Source organism: Anguilla anguilla, chromosome 14 (genome assembly GCF_013347855.1).
Source record: "Anguilla anguilla isolate fAngAng1 chromosome 14, fAngAng1.pri, whole genome shotgun sequence".
NCBI classification, from domain to species: domain Eukaryota; kingdom Metazoa; phylum Chordata; class Actinopteri; order Anguilliformes; family Anguillidae; genus Anguilla; species Anguilla anguilla.
Window position 1 is genome coordinate 6,113,575 of NC_049214.1, and position 17,226 is coordinate 6,130,800.

General features: G+C 39.4%; 1 protein-coding gene across 1 annotated transcript in view; it reads right to left on the reverse strand.

Moving 5' to 3' along the window:
* Positions 1-987: 987 nt before the first annotated feature.
* LOC118212487 (A disintegrin and metalloproteinase with thrombospondin motifs 3-like) overlaps positions 988-17,226 on the reverse strand; it is a 32,731-nt gene continuing 16,492 nt past the window's right edge. The window contains exons 6-22 of the mRNA XM_035390381.1: positions 16,469-16,552; positions 15,678-15,834; positions 14,878-14,983; positions 13,788-13,931; positions 12,943-13,075; positions 12,304-12,417; positions 12,004-12,149; positions 11,047-11,222; positions 10,316-10,449; positions 8,712-8,835; positions 8,190-8,270; positions 7,319-7,479; positions 6,408-6,573; positions 5,729-5,861; positions 5,052-5,259; positions 4,376-4,493; positions 988-2,411 (exon numbers count right to left, since the gene is read on the reverse strand). Coding sequence (XP_035246272.1) covers positions 2,128-2,411; positions 4,376-4,493; positions 5,052-5,259; positions 5,729-5,861; positions 6,408-6,573; positions 7,319-7,479; positions 8,190-8,270; positions 8,712-8,835; positions 10,316-10,449; positions 11,047-11,222; positions 12,004-12,149; positions 12,304-12,417; positions 12,943-13,075; positions 13,788-13,931; positions 14,878-14,983; positions 15,678-15,834; positions 16,469-16,552 — 2,469 coding nt within the window. The 3' untranslated portion in view covers positions 988-2,127. The remainder of the gene's footprint in view (positions 2,412-4,375; positions 4,494-5,051; positions 5,260-5,728; positions 5,862-6,407; positions 6,574-7,318; positions 7,480-8,189; positions 8,271-8,711; positions 8,836-10,315; positions 10,450-11,046; positions 11,223-12,003; positions 12,150-12,303; positions 12,418-12,942; positions 13,076-13,787; positions 13,932-14,877; positions 14,984-15,677; positions 15,835-16,468; positions 16,553-17,226) is intronic.

Sequence of the window (17,226 nt, forward strand, 5' to 3'; positions counted from 1 at the left end):
GTAATTACCAAATTAAATCAAATAAATATATTCTATATTTTGGGTAAGTGAGAAGTTCTAACTCTTGATACGCTTGTGTTCGATATTCAGAATCCCGTATGCTGAATGTTAAATGAAGGTGTTAGCTGTTGAACTGCTGGATTGAGAATGTAAAACTATGTTACTCAATCCTTCTCTACCTCATTCAGTCATCCACTGAAAAACCAATCTGCATGTAGTCTGCATATAAATTGTATATGCTAACTAATAATGAAAAAATAAACACTGTTGCCTTGACAGCTGTATAATTTCTGTGGTCACCAAACAAAACCCATGTCTTATCTTTTCACATTTTAAACCCACTTCAATTTGTTTCACGACTCAGATATCTCTTGTAACTAAATCATAGCCTTTAATACTAAAATTGCTTCTCTGTTGGTGCCCTCAAAGCTTAAAATGGAAGCATACAGATAGCAACATATTTTTGTTCATTCTCCAGAAATGGCAAGATGAACAAACACAAGGGCAAGTCACATGATCAGATGTAGAAAACAGAAGAAACAGAGAAGTGTTGTAGTTCCATATGTGATTTCCACATCAATACTATGATATTCTGACTGATTTTTGCATGTGTGCCGACAAATTAATATAAATGCATGGTTTCTATTTATGACTAACCTGAACTTTTTTGTTGAGATACAATATTCAAACACAATGGAAGCTTAGAAAATATAATGTTAACTGTCCCACTATGTCCCACTAAAACAGTGCACGTTTGTGAACTGAATATTAAGCGAAACTGAAGAAAGACATTTGTAAGGCACAACTATGACTAGCATATTTTATTCATGATATAAACTGAATACAAAATCAAGTGGTAGTTATTAGGTCTTCTATAAAAAAGTGAAATCGTTATTGAGATGATACTTCTAATTATCAAATGATTAAATACATAAATAGAAAAGGAACATCAACATATAGTAACTACCATCAATATATACAGAATTATGTACATGAATACGGTGTTGTGGCACTGTGACAATAATACAGTATTCCAGTTAAGCACAGACTGGTTGTAATGCCTGATTATTGCATATAACAACTGGCCTTTCCATCTATTCCCAGGACAAAATATAACGCATGTCTAATAAGACTCCTACATATGAGCTACATAAATCTCACAGGCACTACATCTTCAAAACACTTAGATTAAAGTGAACAATCAACACACACTGATTGTCATGAACTATGCTATATTGCCATCCTCATCATAAATCACATCCCCATTAGATATTAAATAAATACATCGTTGTTGTATTACATATGACACATTATACAAATAGACTACTATGGTATAAAAAATGTTCATTAATACTGCTCATCTCTGAGAAATACCATAGTGTACATTTATAAATCTTAAAGAGCAACCAGGCTCAGACTACACAAGGTGTCGTCGCTAGGTGTAAGCAAATCCTTGACACCAAATCTGCACTGCACTTGTAGTTTGAGCTCATAAAGATGAGCTTAGAGACTGGTGATCAACAACAGCCAATAAGCTTGTAAAATGTTCCTGTTTTCATGCCAGTTTTTCCTCTGCTGTACTTCCAGAAGCTTTCAGTTGTTCCCTTTTCTTTTGTTAAATGAAAGCTAATGGTAGCTCCATTAGCAAAAAACAAAAACCTGCCGACCAGCTTGTTTTAAATAGCCCCCCTACTCTTTCTGAACCAATATTCAAGCTTTATTGCTGAACAGTGGAAATTACATATGTAGCTGCAAAACTGCATAATGAATCTGCAGCAAAAGTGAACCAGCACTTTTTCCTCAACAGCAAATACCAATTCACAGATGCAGGAAACAACGGAATATTTGCTAACAACGGGTTCAGTAAGGGAAGGGCTGCATTGGTCTCCATGCATTAGAGGATACCATTGGCCTACAACTGTCCCCAGACTGCTGTGATATCTGAAGGTCTGACTAAGCAGATATAAGGTCTGTCTTCTTCCAAGAGATTGATCTCATAATGTTGACCGTTGACATTCAAAGGGCCTACATTCACACTGGCCAAGATGTGCTCCGTGATGTGCTCGTTCTTCAGTAGGCTCACTCGTTGGGATTGGAACTGGCCGTGGAGACGAGCCGTAAAAAGTTTTATACGCCAACGTATCTCCTTCGAGGCTTTGAGGGGGGATCTTCAAGGGATTCCACTGCTCCCAATGAAGGGAGAGGAGAATTCCAACGTTCCTGAAGCGTGGGCCGACCGGCATCTGAGCGGAATTTTTTAACCCCGTCGGCAGCAGAGGGAAGGGGAGCATAAGTGGTGTGATGCTTGCCGCAGGACACACAACAGAGCTTGCTGTAGCCCGGGATGGAACAATACTGACCCAGCACCTCCATCTGGCAGAATACCGACCTGTCCTCGACACAAGGGTCACCTGAAAAAAAGAGAAGTTTATAAATAAAAATAAAATGCTTGGACAGAATACTCCCAAGCTGCAATCTAGAGGAGCAAGGCGCTAGAAGATAACAGATGCCATGTCAACTGACCTATTGACCTACATATTTTTGGGGGGGTGGAGGGGTGCAGAATCAACACTCATTCTGTTCACCCAAAACAATTATACGTGCCTGCAGTCAGATGGGTGGGGGGCTTCTGCTGATCTAGCATGTTATTGGTCAATGTATCAATGTGTCATTTTAGTGTGAGCACAAATGAGCACTTAATTTACCACATCATGCTTAATTTACTCTGTCAGTCTCATTTTTTGAATATCATCGCTGGACACAGGTGTGTTACTGTTGGAACATAAATGAATGAATGAATAATTAGTCAATCAATTAGTCAAGTCTAAAACAGACCACTAGGACACACATGACACTCAGCAATCAGTGACAATTAAAGGTAGATTAACATCTTGATAATCTTTTAATTTATGTTGCACACAAACTAAATTTACTGGCATGCACACAGCCCATCTCTTCACACGGGCCTTATGAACTTCCCATATTATAATTTTGCACTCATGGAGCAGAAATGGGCTGCTTTTTCAATTTAAAATTGTTTCCAATTTCTATGGCCGAGCAACACAGAAGCAGTCTACTGATAGCTGACAATAAAAGTTTTTTAAATAATTTCAACCTATATTTAATATTATCAGTCTTTGTTTCAGTGTTTAGTGTTTTGTGATGTACTCCAAAAATTAATTAAATTAAATTTATTAAAATTAATACTAATTAATGCACAATTAGGAATTTAATTCAATCAAATTTTGGTTGGGTTATTTAATATATGCATTTAGTAATATCATTCTGTTAGAAACCACCCGGATGAACTGAATTATTTAAGGGAATTGCCATTGACCTCAATGACAGTTTAAAAAACTGTAGGATAAATTGCACCGTGGATCACCTGCTCCACTGTAACACTTTCCATTAAGATTATGAACCATTTAATTTCCTTCCATTAAGATTATGTGTCATGTTTCCTTAATCACTCGTGGGAGCTGGGCTTTAACTGATGGGCAGCTGTGGAAAGATTCTACAAGGTCCACAGAGATCTCATTTGTGGAAGATTATTTTTTGTCTTGAATGTTCCAAACCTTGGTTGAAATGTGCAGATAAAAAAAAAGCAGTTCAGCATGGCTTCAACTCAATTCATCCAACTGCAGGACAAATCTCATGGAATAAACATGAACTAATGGCGATGTTAATACCACACCTCTATGCAAATCTAATATACGTGCAGCGCCTGGATGTGTCAGTTGAACTATGTTCAGCTCTTCCGTCATAAAATGGCCGACTGTATGGAGCCCGGACGAAACTGATGTTCTGATCCATCTCCTGGGATGCACCAACCCAGAGGTGTTTCTGGTTTTCATGGCAACTTCTGACCTTAATTACTTAATTAGCCGTACCATTTACTGCACCTGACATTTTAGCTACATTTCTTGATGAGCGCATGAATGACCACTGAAGACCACTGTTCTTTTGTCCACATGTGAAATGTTGTGCTGTGATCTAATCTACCAGTGAACCAGTATTGGTGTGTACTAATTGGTGTGTTTGGTCGGAGTGTAGCACAGTGGGTAAGGAACTGGGCTTGTAACCGAAAGGTCGCAGGTTCGATTCCCGGGTAGGACACTTCCGTTGTACCCTTGAACAAGGTACTTAACCGAAATTGTTTCAGTATATATCCAGCTGTATAAATGGATACAATGTAAAATGCTATGTAAAAGTTGTGTAAGTCGCTCTGGATAAGAGCGTCTGCTAAATGCCTGTAATGTAATGTAATGTAATGTACAGCCAATTAGCTCATTTAGCCAGGGTAATTGGTGGAAACGAAAACCTGCACACACACACCTGGCCCTCCAGGACTGGAATTGCCCACCCCTGCACTGACCTCTGCAGGGGCTTCGCATGCACGGCCGTGTGGCCTCGGGTTTGGCACCATTGCATCGGTCACCACGGCGGCAGGTCACCAGTCTGTACTGCAGCCCTTCCCCACAGGACACGGAGCACTGCAAAACAGCACGAGATCGTGGGGGCGACATAGCTCAGGAGGTAAGAGCGCTTGTCTGGCAGTCGGCGGGTTGCCGGTTCGAATCCCCCGCCCTGGGCGTGTCGAAGTGTCCCTGAGCAAGACACCTAACCCCTAATTGCTCTGGGGAATGCGAGGCATCAGTTGTAAAGCGCTATATAAATGCAGTCCATTTACCATACCTGACTCCTCAACGTAATATTTAACATGGTCAATTTTTCCATTCTAAAACATCATTTATTTATTTATTTATTTATTTATTTATTTATTTATTTATTTATTTATTTATTTATTTATGTACCATCGGCTGTCTCACTGTCCCATTCAAACCCTTGGATAATCTATAGCAGATTCTCTCTATTCATGGGAACATTCTTGGCATTCACACGAAGGTTAAAATCAACAAATTCTGTTATAGTACCAATAATAAAAGCTTATCTGCAAAGTGTACATCCATCCATGATCTATACCTGCTTGTCCTGGGTAGGGTCGTGGGGGGTGCTGGAGCCTAGCCCCCCCCCCAAAAAAAAAAATGTACCTGTGACCAGGCTGCAGTTGTCCACTGAGCAGGGCAGGGAAGCCTGTTGCAGGGCCTCTGGCTTGCTGGCTTGTCTGTGCCACAGTGGTTGCTGTGAATGGAGCGGGTGGTGCCATCGTGGAAGGTCTGTACGCAGCTAACAGCGCGGATCTGATACCCCCAAATGCCACAGGTCTTTGTGCAGCGCTCCCACTCTCCTACTTTCCAACTGGAGAAACAAAAACACAGTGCACAGATGGGTGGATTAGGTTTAACATTAAGGATGGTAAAGGATGAGGGTGAGCAGCTTGAATACTACTGAAGACGCTAGCTTCGTGTTAATGGCGGACAGTGTAAGTGCTAGCTACTTTGCACGTCTTTTACTACGAGTCTATTTCTGTAATGCCTCAGTTGCAGGATATGTCTTTATTTTTCAATTCTAACGGTACATTCTCGACATTGCTCTGGTCTAGAGGGTCAGACAAAAGGTTTACAGTGTTCATGTGCATATTGTATCAACTTCTGTAGCCCTCCTAGAATTTTTCATTTGTTTTTGTTTTTGAACCGAAAGGTCCACAGTTTTATTTTTGTGCAGTAAACCCTTATTTGAAGTCTACTACCTTCAGAATAAAGAACCTCGAGTGATAATTTGTGTCCTGCGTGGTTTTCCCAGGGCTACATAAAAAATGACTGCTTACTGTAGATGTGGGCAGTCCTGTAGATTGCATACACGGTGGATTGGCTTGGGCTTCTTGCTCTCATCACAGTAATTATGCATAACCATCTTGCCATCACCCTTTTTGCGACATCCATATTTAGTGTACTGGACACCTGGAAAAAAAAAAGAATATTCATAATGCAATGAGGTACAGTAGCATGATTTTCACCATACTCTTTGCCAGTGCCAGTAAGCCAGATGAACAGTAACCACATCTCAAGTATTCCGCATGATGCATCAATAATGAAGGGACTGTAATGGATGTTGATTGGACTATGCTCTTTTCAAAGAGAAGAACCACCAAACTGTGTTTTTGTGCTGATTTACCCTCACTGATATCTAGCTACCAAATAAATGCTACTAACATAATTTAGCCGCCTAAAATGATATAGGAATGTCATGCTTCACAGACTGCTAATTTAAAACCAAATAAGCAGTCTGTATTAAATACAGTAAATGAAATTGCTCCAAGGGTTTTGCCTAAATTCTATGCAAGCACTTCTGTTGACAATGGAGATCAAAGAGAGAAAAAACAGCCCTCAGATCATGTTGTGTTGTTCTCCACATGGTCTGGCATGGCAGGTTGACACCGAAGCCAATGTGAAGTCACCCAATTGTGATTGATGTAGCGGGACGGTGGCGATCCAGCATTACCGTACCCCCTGCACAGGGCCTGGAACACTGTGACCAGCTGTTCAGAGCCCACCCGTAGCTGTCTTCCTGAATAACGTTGTTGTTGTTCTTGTTGTTGATTGGCGCGGAGTCTTCGTGTATGATGTATTTATACATCAAAGTAGATCTTGTTCTGGTCTCCTGGGGTATAATCTTGAGGAAAGTAATGGGGAAAGTGACAGGAAGGATTTCATTTGGTATAGCAGAATGAAGTGTCGTAAGGATGCCGTTTGCATTTATCAGTCATCGAGAAGTTCACCAGTTGGTGCCATGGAATTTTAGCTACAGCAACCAAAAAAATAAAAAATCATTGATTCACATTGATCAGAATTTAGGTTAAAATGTGTTTCTCTACACTTTCAAGGCAGTGCAAAGCCCAGTGAAACTCCTGACATTGGGTTACATGACTAGCTATCCCAGTGGAATACACTTTGGGAAGTAGATTCAAAAACATGTGTAAACGGCAAGGTAATGTGAGAGTAGGCATTTCGCTTACACTTTTACAAATTACATCAATGTTTGCATTTCTATGTTGGTATTGAGCAGGAACTTTTATTAAAAATGGTGCCTAACAATAACTGTTTAAGTATTAGGCTGTGTACATGGTGGTGGCAATAAGTGCTTCCTATTTGGTAATGACACAATGGTCAACCAAACCAGGGCATGATATTAACTTTCCTTTTACTGAGAAAGAAAAGCCACATCTCAAGACTTAATATGATGGGACAGGTAGATGGTAATTGCGCTGCATTATGATATAGAAATCAAGGATAATGGTATAACATTTCAGAGTATTTTCAAAGGCATCAAGAATACGGCAGAAAATCTACAAACATGACGTAGCGTACCATATATGCAGTATCATAAGAATAATTTTAAAAGTTTTAAATTGTGTTACCATAACAACCAAGGCATCAGCCAGAGGTCCATCTGTGTATAGAGTCTCAATGCTGTTCTCAACTGTGTAGTCCCAGATCAGTCCCATATCAATAAACTTCTTTGACCTCACATCTGCTTTCCCATTGAGAACATAGTGTCCTGTTGCTTGATTCTTGATTGCTGAAATAAATATTTTGTTAATCAACAAATCAATTCGCTTAGACTTAGAGATATCCCCCACTCTGCTGCTGTGTGTGTGATTGATAGAATTAAATTCTAATATTAAAATGCATTTAAAAGAAACAAAGTAGCAGGAGCTCCAACATAATGGGAGTGCAATTTTTTTCTCACATAAAAGATAATCATTTTGAGTGCATACAGATTCTTGTGGATGTGCCTGGTGGGCTTTGCAACACAATGGAGCCACAGCCACAACAACACTGAACAAATCATAAAAATGTTCACCGTAAAAAACTGAATGCAAATAAACTCACTCCAGGCAGGATATACGAGCCACTGAGACTCAAAGGGTTAATTTGTGTCAGTGCTGTGTCATTTTTAATTTGCACAAGTATCCTTCCTAACAATGCCAAAATTAAGAATTCTGCACAAAAGGCAAAGGTAGGTTTGTTTCTTGTGCCACAGTGTTTGTAAAGCTCAGTGTATTTGGCCATCAACCGGATGATGCTCTCAAACATGACAGGAATCATGCAGATTTGTGTTAGATGGTTTCATTATGTTTCAGCCATTGTCTACAGCCAAGTAAAATGCAATTGGAACATCCAGTTCATTATTTATTACACAGCGATTTAGGAAAAGACACATCGACAGAAATCCTGCAAAAACTGAAAAGATAAAGTTGAAATTAAAAAAAAAGAAATGCCACTTACCAAGGATATGAGGAGAAGCCTCTTGTTCCTGGATGACCATGTGCCTTGCACCAGAAGGGATGAGAAACATCTTAAGGAAACCTTTGCACGGATTTGAATCAGCGAAGACCAGAAAGATGTGGAAAGGCAAAGAGAGGTTAGATAGCCGTGAAGATAAGATTATTTTAAACTGTCGGATACAGTATTCCCCCTTCTGGATGGTATCCAAATAAAAGTGCTATGACTGTCATAACAAAGATTTCTAACAAATATTGTTCCATGCGTGACATATGAAGAAATTGGGATGAGCTCATGGCTGGTCAGCTGGGTGGTATTCCCTCAAACTAATAAAAATATTATTCATTACTTGATCTTTAGGATAGACAGTCTACAACTCCTGCTATAACAGGTCTCTCAATAATGGGCACTGAAAAGCTGTCAAATAAAGGTATAAAAAGAATATTAAACGCAGTTGCTTTCATGTATAATTCATGAATCACACTTGTCTGCATTGGAAATGAGATTTGCCATGAAGAAGCATACCAGCTTTCTTGGGAGTGCGGGTCAATGTGCCTTTGACGGTCCTGCAGTGAGAGTTGTCCCCTCCACACACCCCGCACTTATCTTCCACTTTGTTTGAGCCAATTTCTTTGTCACAGCCCACTTTCTGAAGGAAGATAAGACAGGACAGAGATAACATCGGCCATTCATTTCTGTTTTCATCGGTATACAAATTCCTGCAGCACAGCTCCAACCTTGATGGTGTAGAATTGGTCTGTTTTTTTTTTTTTCTTTCTTCCCCAAGCTGCTGATTTAAGAAGGCTGATAAAGATAAATAGGTGCTTCACACTATCTGCAGCTCTGCTGTTTTTGAGTCATAGCTTCATGACAGAATGCAGATTACCTGTTTGTCAGGCAGAGCTGCACCTTATAGACATTAAGTGTTTTTTTTTCCTTTTATTTATTTATTTATTTTACATTATCATTGCCCTGTGCATATTATGAAACATCAGAGGTGGACAATCCAGCTTAAGACAGTAAAAGTCTTTCCCAGTATTTTGTTCCTATCACCTGCATTTGCTACTTAGCACAATTTTCGGCCCAGGAGGTAGAACTAATTAATTAAATCAGCTGGCTGAGTACATAGGTGGATGAAACACATGGCAGGACTTTTATGTTCTGACCCCTGGACTTTCCACTTCTGCCAGACACAAAACAATGTCCTAGCTGAAGGTTCATTAAAGATCCCATGAGGAAAAAAAAGAGTAGGATGTTCTCTGTTGTATTGGTAAAATTATTTCTCAATCCGGAAGCCGAGTGATACTGCATTCATATAGCGCTTTTATCCAAAGCGCTTTACAATTGATGCCTCTCATTCACCCATTCACACACACACACTTAGACACCAACGGTGAAAGGCTGCCATGCAAGGTACCAGTCAGCTCGTTGGGAGCAATTAGGGGTGAGGTGTCTGCCAGACAACCACTCTTACCTCCTGAGCTATGTCTTACCTCCTGAGCTATGTCGCCCCTATTTAAATTGGCAAAATAATTTCCACCCTCTCAAACTAAGCTGGTGTCTTGTGTAAAATGTTTTCAATGCACCAGGTGTGTGTTACCATCATGTATCATATATAGCTATGTATAGCTATATTCTATGAAAGTGATTATTTTGCTTTTTAGAGATGTCCAAAAGTGCAGCCAAGGAAAAAAACCTATTTAAAATAACAAAAAGGAGGGAAAAAATATAGTTAAGTATATATTTAACTGTAAATACTGTAAAACAAGTCAATTAATTAATTAATTTGGGAAAAGCACATCCTCTCAATGCTTCTTTTGTTATTTGCCAATTGTTTTTCAGGTTTAAAAAAACAAAAACGTTTTATTTAGTTGTTTGGAAAAGTTCTCTTCAGATATATAATTTTGGCATGTTCATATGTTTGGGTAGTTTCGGGATCTCAGTGCGCATAGTCATTTTCCTTGTATATGTAGGACCAGTAATACTATGCGACCAGCGATGTGTATCCCTGTAACTGCAATGGCCAAGGGAAACAAGGGGGGGAAAAAATGTCCGTCTTCATGCCCGTGTTCAGTCACTTCCAGTAATGCGGTTGAGTGTGTGCTGTGATACAGCAGCCATTTTCTCACCAGACATTCCCCTCGCACACAGATGCTGTGCGGATCTTTGTAGGAGCATCGTGTTCCATCGGTGACCACCTGTTTCATGTAAGCCACGCTTCTGGTTTCTTTTGATTGACAGTACAGGTGACAGCTTTTACTTGCTGGGAAATAGATAAATAAATAAACAAAAAATACAAGAACACGATTAAATATGTTTATAATATGTTCTACTGCTGCTTCTCAGAAAACCATATTTCCATTATTTATGTAAATTCAATTCATTTTATGAGTTTGAGCAGCATAAACATGGAGTAAATATGTGCAATAGTACTGTAGTTACTTGAAGTAAATATTGAGAGTGGCTGTCTTAGGTTTGTTCTGTGAACCCGAAGACAGAGGGATCAAATTAAAGCTTGTCCATGATGCTAGGCAGAGCAAGGCCTATGCGGTTCCAAAAGCTTTCACATAAAGGAAAGGGCACCTTTAAAACTCTAGGAGCTTCTGGAAGGACAGAACGCCATCCTTCTAGCCAGGCACCACACATGGTTTAAACTGAACAGACTTCTGCATGTACATAGAAGTGAATCCCAAAGTATAACGATAGAGCATGTGATAAGAAAAAAAAAAAACAGCACAGCATCCAGGTCTATGTCACATGGTCCTCATATGTGTGGACCACATGTACACATTAGTGACTGATAAATACAGTCCCACCTGTTAGTGGCCCCATGTAGGTGAACTGGGTCTGCTGGACTTACAGTCAGGATGCTCAAAGGGTAGCCAGTGGTGCTTGGAGCCTTGGAAGTCGAAGTGCAAGTTGTGCTGTTGGCACTGCTGTGCCCGGAAATCTTCAGATCGCTTTGCGCACTCATCTGCTTTACACAACTGATACTCATAGTTTACTCCAGGACAGTCCTGGCCTCCATTAGATGGCCTGGAGAGTACACAACGAAACAATAATGGCTGCTGAAATCATTTTTTATAGCCTGGAGCAAAAACATAAATGTTTTAATAAACACTGGTGGCCAATGAGACTGTCAGATTTAGATTCAAATTTTCAATATTCCTCAAAATGGAAAAAAAAGACATTATTAAGACAATCATTTGAACATTACCTTTTTATATTATCATATGTTCTTACTGAAAATCAAGCATGTTCCACATTGCAAAACGTTAGCTCTTGTGTCTAAATGAACATGATTTTTTTGTCCTTCCCCACTGGTGTATAGCCAAACAGGTTTTGAATAATAAAAAAAAACAAAGCTCAATGTTCTGCAGCTGTGTAATAATAATGTGTATTATTTTATTTGTCTACCCTTAAACTTACCCACATCCCTAACACTAACATTTTATATGAATTATACAGTTTCTTCCTCTTGTACAATATGTAATTAGTCAGCTTTGCCAATTGCATAGTTAAAGTGGCAACTTAATACAAACTATGAATAAAGTCTTTAATCAATTTACAAAATAGTAATGTATTTCTTTAGTAATCCCCATAGGTACTCATACAGTATTTTTGTTTCAGGTACAGTAATAGTGGATTAACAGTTTACAAAATTCCCACTATGACTAATTTTCTGTATTTACAGTCAAGATTAAAACAACACGGGTTGGGGTCATAACCTCATTTAGCCTCACTTTTTTACTGTGTTCTTGAGGCTTTGCAGTGAATAGACTGTAGCTCAGTGCAGGAACAGTGTGGGGTGGCTTACTTTGGGTTATCACAACGCCGCGTTCTGTACCGCACCCCGGTTGCACACGACCGTGAGCATGAGCCGTACTGGCTCCAGGGTCCCCAGCCCCCATCCTGCTTCACCTGGTCGACGCTCTTCCACATGCAGTAGCCTTTGTAGCACCACTATTGCAGTCACACACACACACAAAAAAATCTATCAGCGATGTCACATACAACAGAAACACAAAAGGTGAATCATTTGTGTATGCGTGTATGCGTGTATGCATGTGTGTGCGCAGGAGGAGGGGGTTGGGGGGGAGGGGGGCGGTATATTTACCTTCCCTGGGGCACACTCAGTCCCATCTAATGGGGGCCCTTTTTTGGTCTTGCAGAAGTAGGGGTTGTCTGGGTGACTGCACCACAGCTGCTTGCATGGATCAAACGAGTGAAACTGAAAGAAGAAAAGCATGCGAGGCCTTGTCTCAGTTTGACTCAGGCAGAAGTTGGTTTCAATGGGAAACCTAAGCTAACAAGCCTCTGAAGCATCAGAAATAGAGAAGATCGTAAACAAAGATATATAATACAATAATTCAGCAGTCAGGAGGAAATTACCTGAACTCAGAGAAATTAGGAATGATAGGCCTGCCTACTTCCATGCTCTTTATACGGCTTAAAAGGCCACTAACTTCTGCTTCCGCATGCTCTAGAGCAAATGGGAGGCAGCTGGATTAAGTTGCCAGATTATGCCGATATATGTTGCTACCATTTTAAATAAGAGAAATTTCCTGTTTTCTGTAATTCAAACTGTTTGTTAAAAAAAAAAAAAAAATCATTGATTTTAGTGTCCTGTGTAGAGTATTTCTAGAGCAACTTAATTCATTACCCCTGAAGAAAAGATCTGGACAAGCAGATTACAAAACATTCTATTGAAATCATAGCAATTGTGTACCTATGAGGTTTGCCTTTCAGCACTTACAGATGTGCAGGTTTTGTATCCCTCTCCAAAGTCGAAGCGACATTGCTCATTCATCGAGTAGCTCATTCCAGGGAGCACAGGAAGTTCCGGCCAATTATGTTTAAAGGGATCATCAAGCAGGCAATCATAAGAGCTGAAAGGAAGAACATGTGAAGGAGGAAGAAAATATGAAGTTCCATTAGATTGCTACAGGTTAGGATTATTTTCCTAAATACGTATTCTTGAAGAAAGAAAGAAATACAGCTTATAAGATATACAAAATAAAAACAGAGCTTCTCTCTATATCGAGAAGAAAAAATGAAAAGAAAAAAAACCTATATACAGTACACTAGGTCATGGTTAGTTTCAAGAGGGCCTATCAATTTTATATCATGATAAGCCCTCTTAGCAGATCCATCACTACATCATTTATTTTGCTTTAGTTATGTTTTATGTTAGTTAAAAGCACTCCATTACATTATTTATAACGTAATTTCGTTTGCTATAAGCATACCATTATATTATTTATAAGGGTATAAGAATACATCCTGTTTATCATCCAAAGACTGATTTTGAAACATGAATAACATTTGCATCCTAACAAGGATCTAAAAAGTAGCTTTAATGTCCAACTGCTTTAAATAAATTCTTCACAAGAGAATACATGCTATGTTTGAAGTGTCTCTGTTTTGGTAATAATGAACTCTTCCCTTATAATTATTCCAAATTTTATCGTTTCTTTGATGCTTTTATTTATTCATTCATTAATTCAAAAATGTGAGCAGGAAGATTATAAGATTAAAATGCTAAATTTAAGATTGTCGAGTTAAATCACTCTGTACTCGGGTGATTGTGATGTAAATTACTGAATGTGTCTCTTCAGCTCCTGGCCACTGCAGATGGACCAGTGGTAGCGGTGAAAGGCGGCCTGCACCAGAGGAGCCATTATACTGCCCATCTCCGTCTCATCGCCGCAGCGGTTCCCCTGCCCGTCGTGCTCCATTCCGAGCCTGTCAGGAAGAGACATTGCATCACTTCCTGTCAGTTACCCGAAGCACAAAAATAGCGTAATCTGTGAAAGCAATTTCTGAATGAATTTACAGTGCGATTCTTCTGGAATGGCATGCGATGATAGAGAAAGTACTGGACATAAAGAGAAGGTTGTCGGTTCAGGTTCTGGGTGAGAGGGGGGAAAAGAAGTGGGGGCTGGCTGCATGCATTTCATAGGGCATTGCAGCCATGGACCACAGTTGATCAGTCTATACTGAGAGAACAGAGGAAATAGAGGACACAAAGTTTCAGAAATATAAGCAGGAATTTTGGATATGATTGCCACTGTATCTAATTTTAAACAAGCTCTTGGTCTCATAGATGTAAAGGAGCACCTTTGGCAGGAGATAAGCCCCATGCAATACAGATAAACCCTTTATTTTTCCTCTCCAATAATGAATGAAATCACTACTTAAATTTCTATCTTTTTTGGGACTTCTGCTGATCATACGCCCTGTTAGAAATAGGTATTTTCGAGTCATTTGAAAGACTTTGTGTGTTTTATGGCCCCTATGAGGACCAGATACAAACATCTTTCTTGTGAGTATCCATCTTCTGCATTAAATAAAGAGCAAGCAGACTCCAAAAAACAAACGGAGAGTCTCAGAAAGTTTTGACTTCAGAAAGCTTGCAATATAAGCACAAGTAACTTAGTAGTATCTCTTTGAGAACATTCACACAACTTTTCATCTGTATCATTCATGAACGATCCATATGATTAATGAGGTTAATCAGCATAGTTGTACGTACTTATCTAATCTTACGATTCCATGTTGATTCTTGACAAAACAATGAGGTGACTGAAATCACTGCTTTCTGGCTTCACACACCTCATCCAGTGCCATCTTAAGCTCTGTGGGTAATATCTATGCTACAGTGTAAACGCACGTTGGCAAAGAAACTCACACATGTCCTGTCTCATGGGCCACCACAAAGGCCGAGGAGAAGCCATCTTCATGGTTGAGGGTGCAGCTTCGCATCGGGTGGCACATTCCCATCACCGGAGCATAACCTGCAAAGACATTAATACCGCTAATTAAATCAACCGGCAGTACACTGCATCAGAGAAACTAGCTGTTTCACGACGATAAGAGGGGGTGGGCAGTGGGGGACTTTGGCGGCGGGCTGTAGGCTGTTCACCCAATCAGAAGTTAGAAATGGTACTGGTATTTTCTGTGCTATTTTTCCATTGGCTGAACAAAAAACAAAAACAAACAAAAGAATTCTTTTTTTTTTTTCTTAACTTTTGATTGGGTGTGCAAGACGCACGTTTAGGTGGACGCACGTTTAGGTGGATGAAAAAATCAATTATTATTGGTGCTGAAGAACTGCCAGCTTCAGTCTGCACTGGAACAGTCAGGATATTTTGCCAAACATTGCTAAGAGTTACTGCAAACATTAAGATATCTAAACAGTTAATGCAACACACTTTGAAAAGTGAGAACAAATACGACAAATTATATTTAGTATGATCTAAATTTTATTAACATTAGCATTTTTGGCTATGCTACAGCTCAAAATAAAACAATTTTTTCCAATCTCATAATGAGTATAAAGGAAGTCTTGTCACAGTAACAGCACTTTACATGCAGCACACAACCTTTGATTTGTTGTAGGCCATGCAATTGACTGGAATTAAGAATGAAATATTCATAACGGAGGAAAGGAAGAGTAGGTGGCATCGTTCTTGACCCAGGTCAGCCTACCTTGCATGTGAGTGGGCCCAAAACTCCGCCTGGTCAGAAAGACAGTGTGGTCATGGTGTTCCGCATGCTGCAGGTCGGCCTTCTGCTGGAGGAATGCCCAGCGGCAGACGTTATCCAGACTCCGCGAAGGGTTCCCCCTCTCTATCAGACTCATGGACTGATGGGACAACGGGAATGCAAAACAGTCTGCTTCAGCTCCAATACCTAACTCGTCTATAAGTGTATTTTTTAAATGTGAAAATTGTGTACTTTTACAGAAAGACAGCATTGACAAACAGTGGTGATTTTCAAAAGAAGACAAGTGTTCAAGTGTACCTGCCATATGCGCTCCAATTCCTTTATTACTAAAGCTATACAGTATACTAGGTAAAGATAACAAATTATTTGGAATTTGAGACATGTTGCAGCAATCAATTGGCACCCACTATAAATACCAGACGTACTGTTGCAGACTGTTGATGTTTTTGAAGTTTGCACAATGGGACACTCTTATGGACCCTCAATTGTAGGGTTATAGAGAGGACTACAAAAAAAAGGTTTCAGGAACTACAAAACTTTCAAAGATCTGCCTATTTTATCTGACAAACATTACAGTAAGAGCAGATGTTTATTGAATGTAAAATTCATATGTAAAAAGTACATGAGTATATTTTAAAAGAAGAAATTTTGTAAAGCTGGGATCTTGAAATTTTTTTGTGAAATGACTCATTTTTTGGCCACATTTTTTGATATACTGCAGTATTGCACAATTAGGACCTGCTGAGCGAAGGAGGCTTTTAATAAGACCTCACCTTTTTATATCCAAGCATGATCATTCTCACAAGAACTATGTTTATATGGACACCTAATGAGTCATCGTGGTAAATTTCATTCACCTGAAACACACAAAAAAGTATGCATATTTATTCACAAATTTGCAGTACAAGCACAGTGACCCCCCCCCCCCCACCCCCCTCCTCCCAAACAAGAACAAGAACAGAAGAACAGACACGCGCACACACACACACACCTAATGAACCATGGTACGATCGCCCATGCTCTGCTACCTGAATACATCAGGGTCCAGACAGAACACTGAGGTAAAAACATAAATTGCACTATTTATTTGTGTGTCTGTCTGCCACATTATCCCAAACAGTGTACCTATAATTCTGTTCATGTTCATTAGGGGACGAAGAAAGACGTCACCCACATCAATTCTGGATGTGTTCTGGTCAAAGTACCTCTGTTGTCTCTATCAGTTCTTACAGGCCCATTATTTATTCAGCCAAAAAAGGTCCAATGTAAAAACATCACTTGATATGATTACTCTTTTTAAAATTAACAAGTGTAAAATATTAACAAATTAAAACAATACCTGTGAACGTATCCGCTTCCAGATGTTTTGTTTTTTTAAATTTTTTTAAATCTTGAAAATTAATATTTAATTTTTCTGAATAATGCATGAAACCCATATCTTGTGCAGTCCACTTACACTGTACACTAGCATAGTACAATGGGTAATAAGCAATGTGATCTACCAAGCTAATAAGCTGTGGCATAGTAGTTC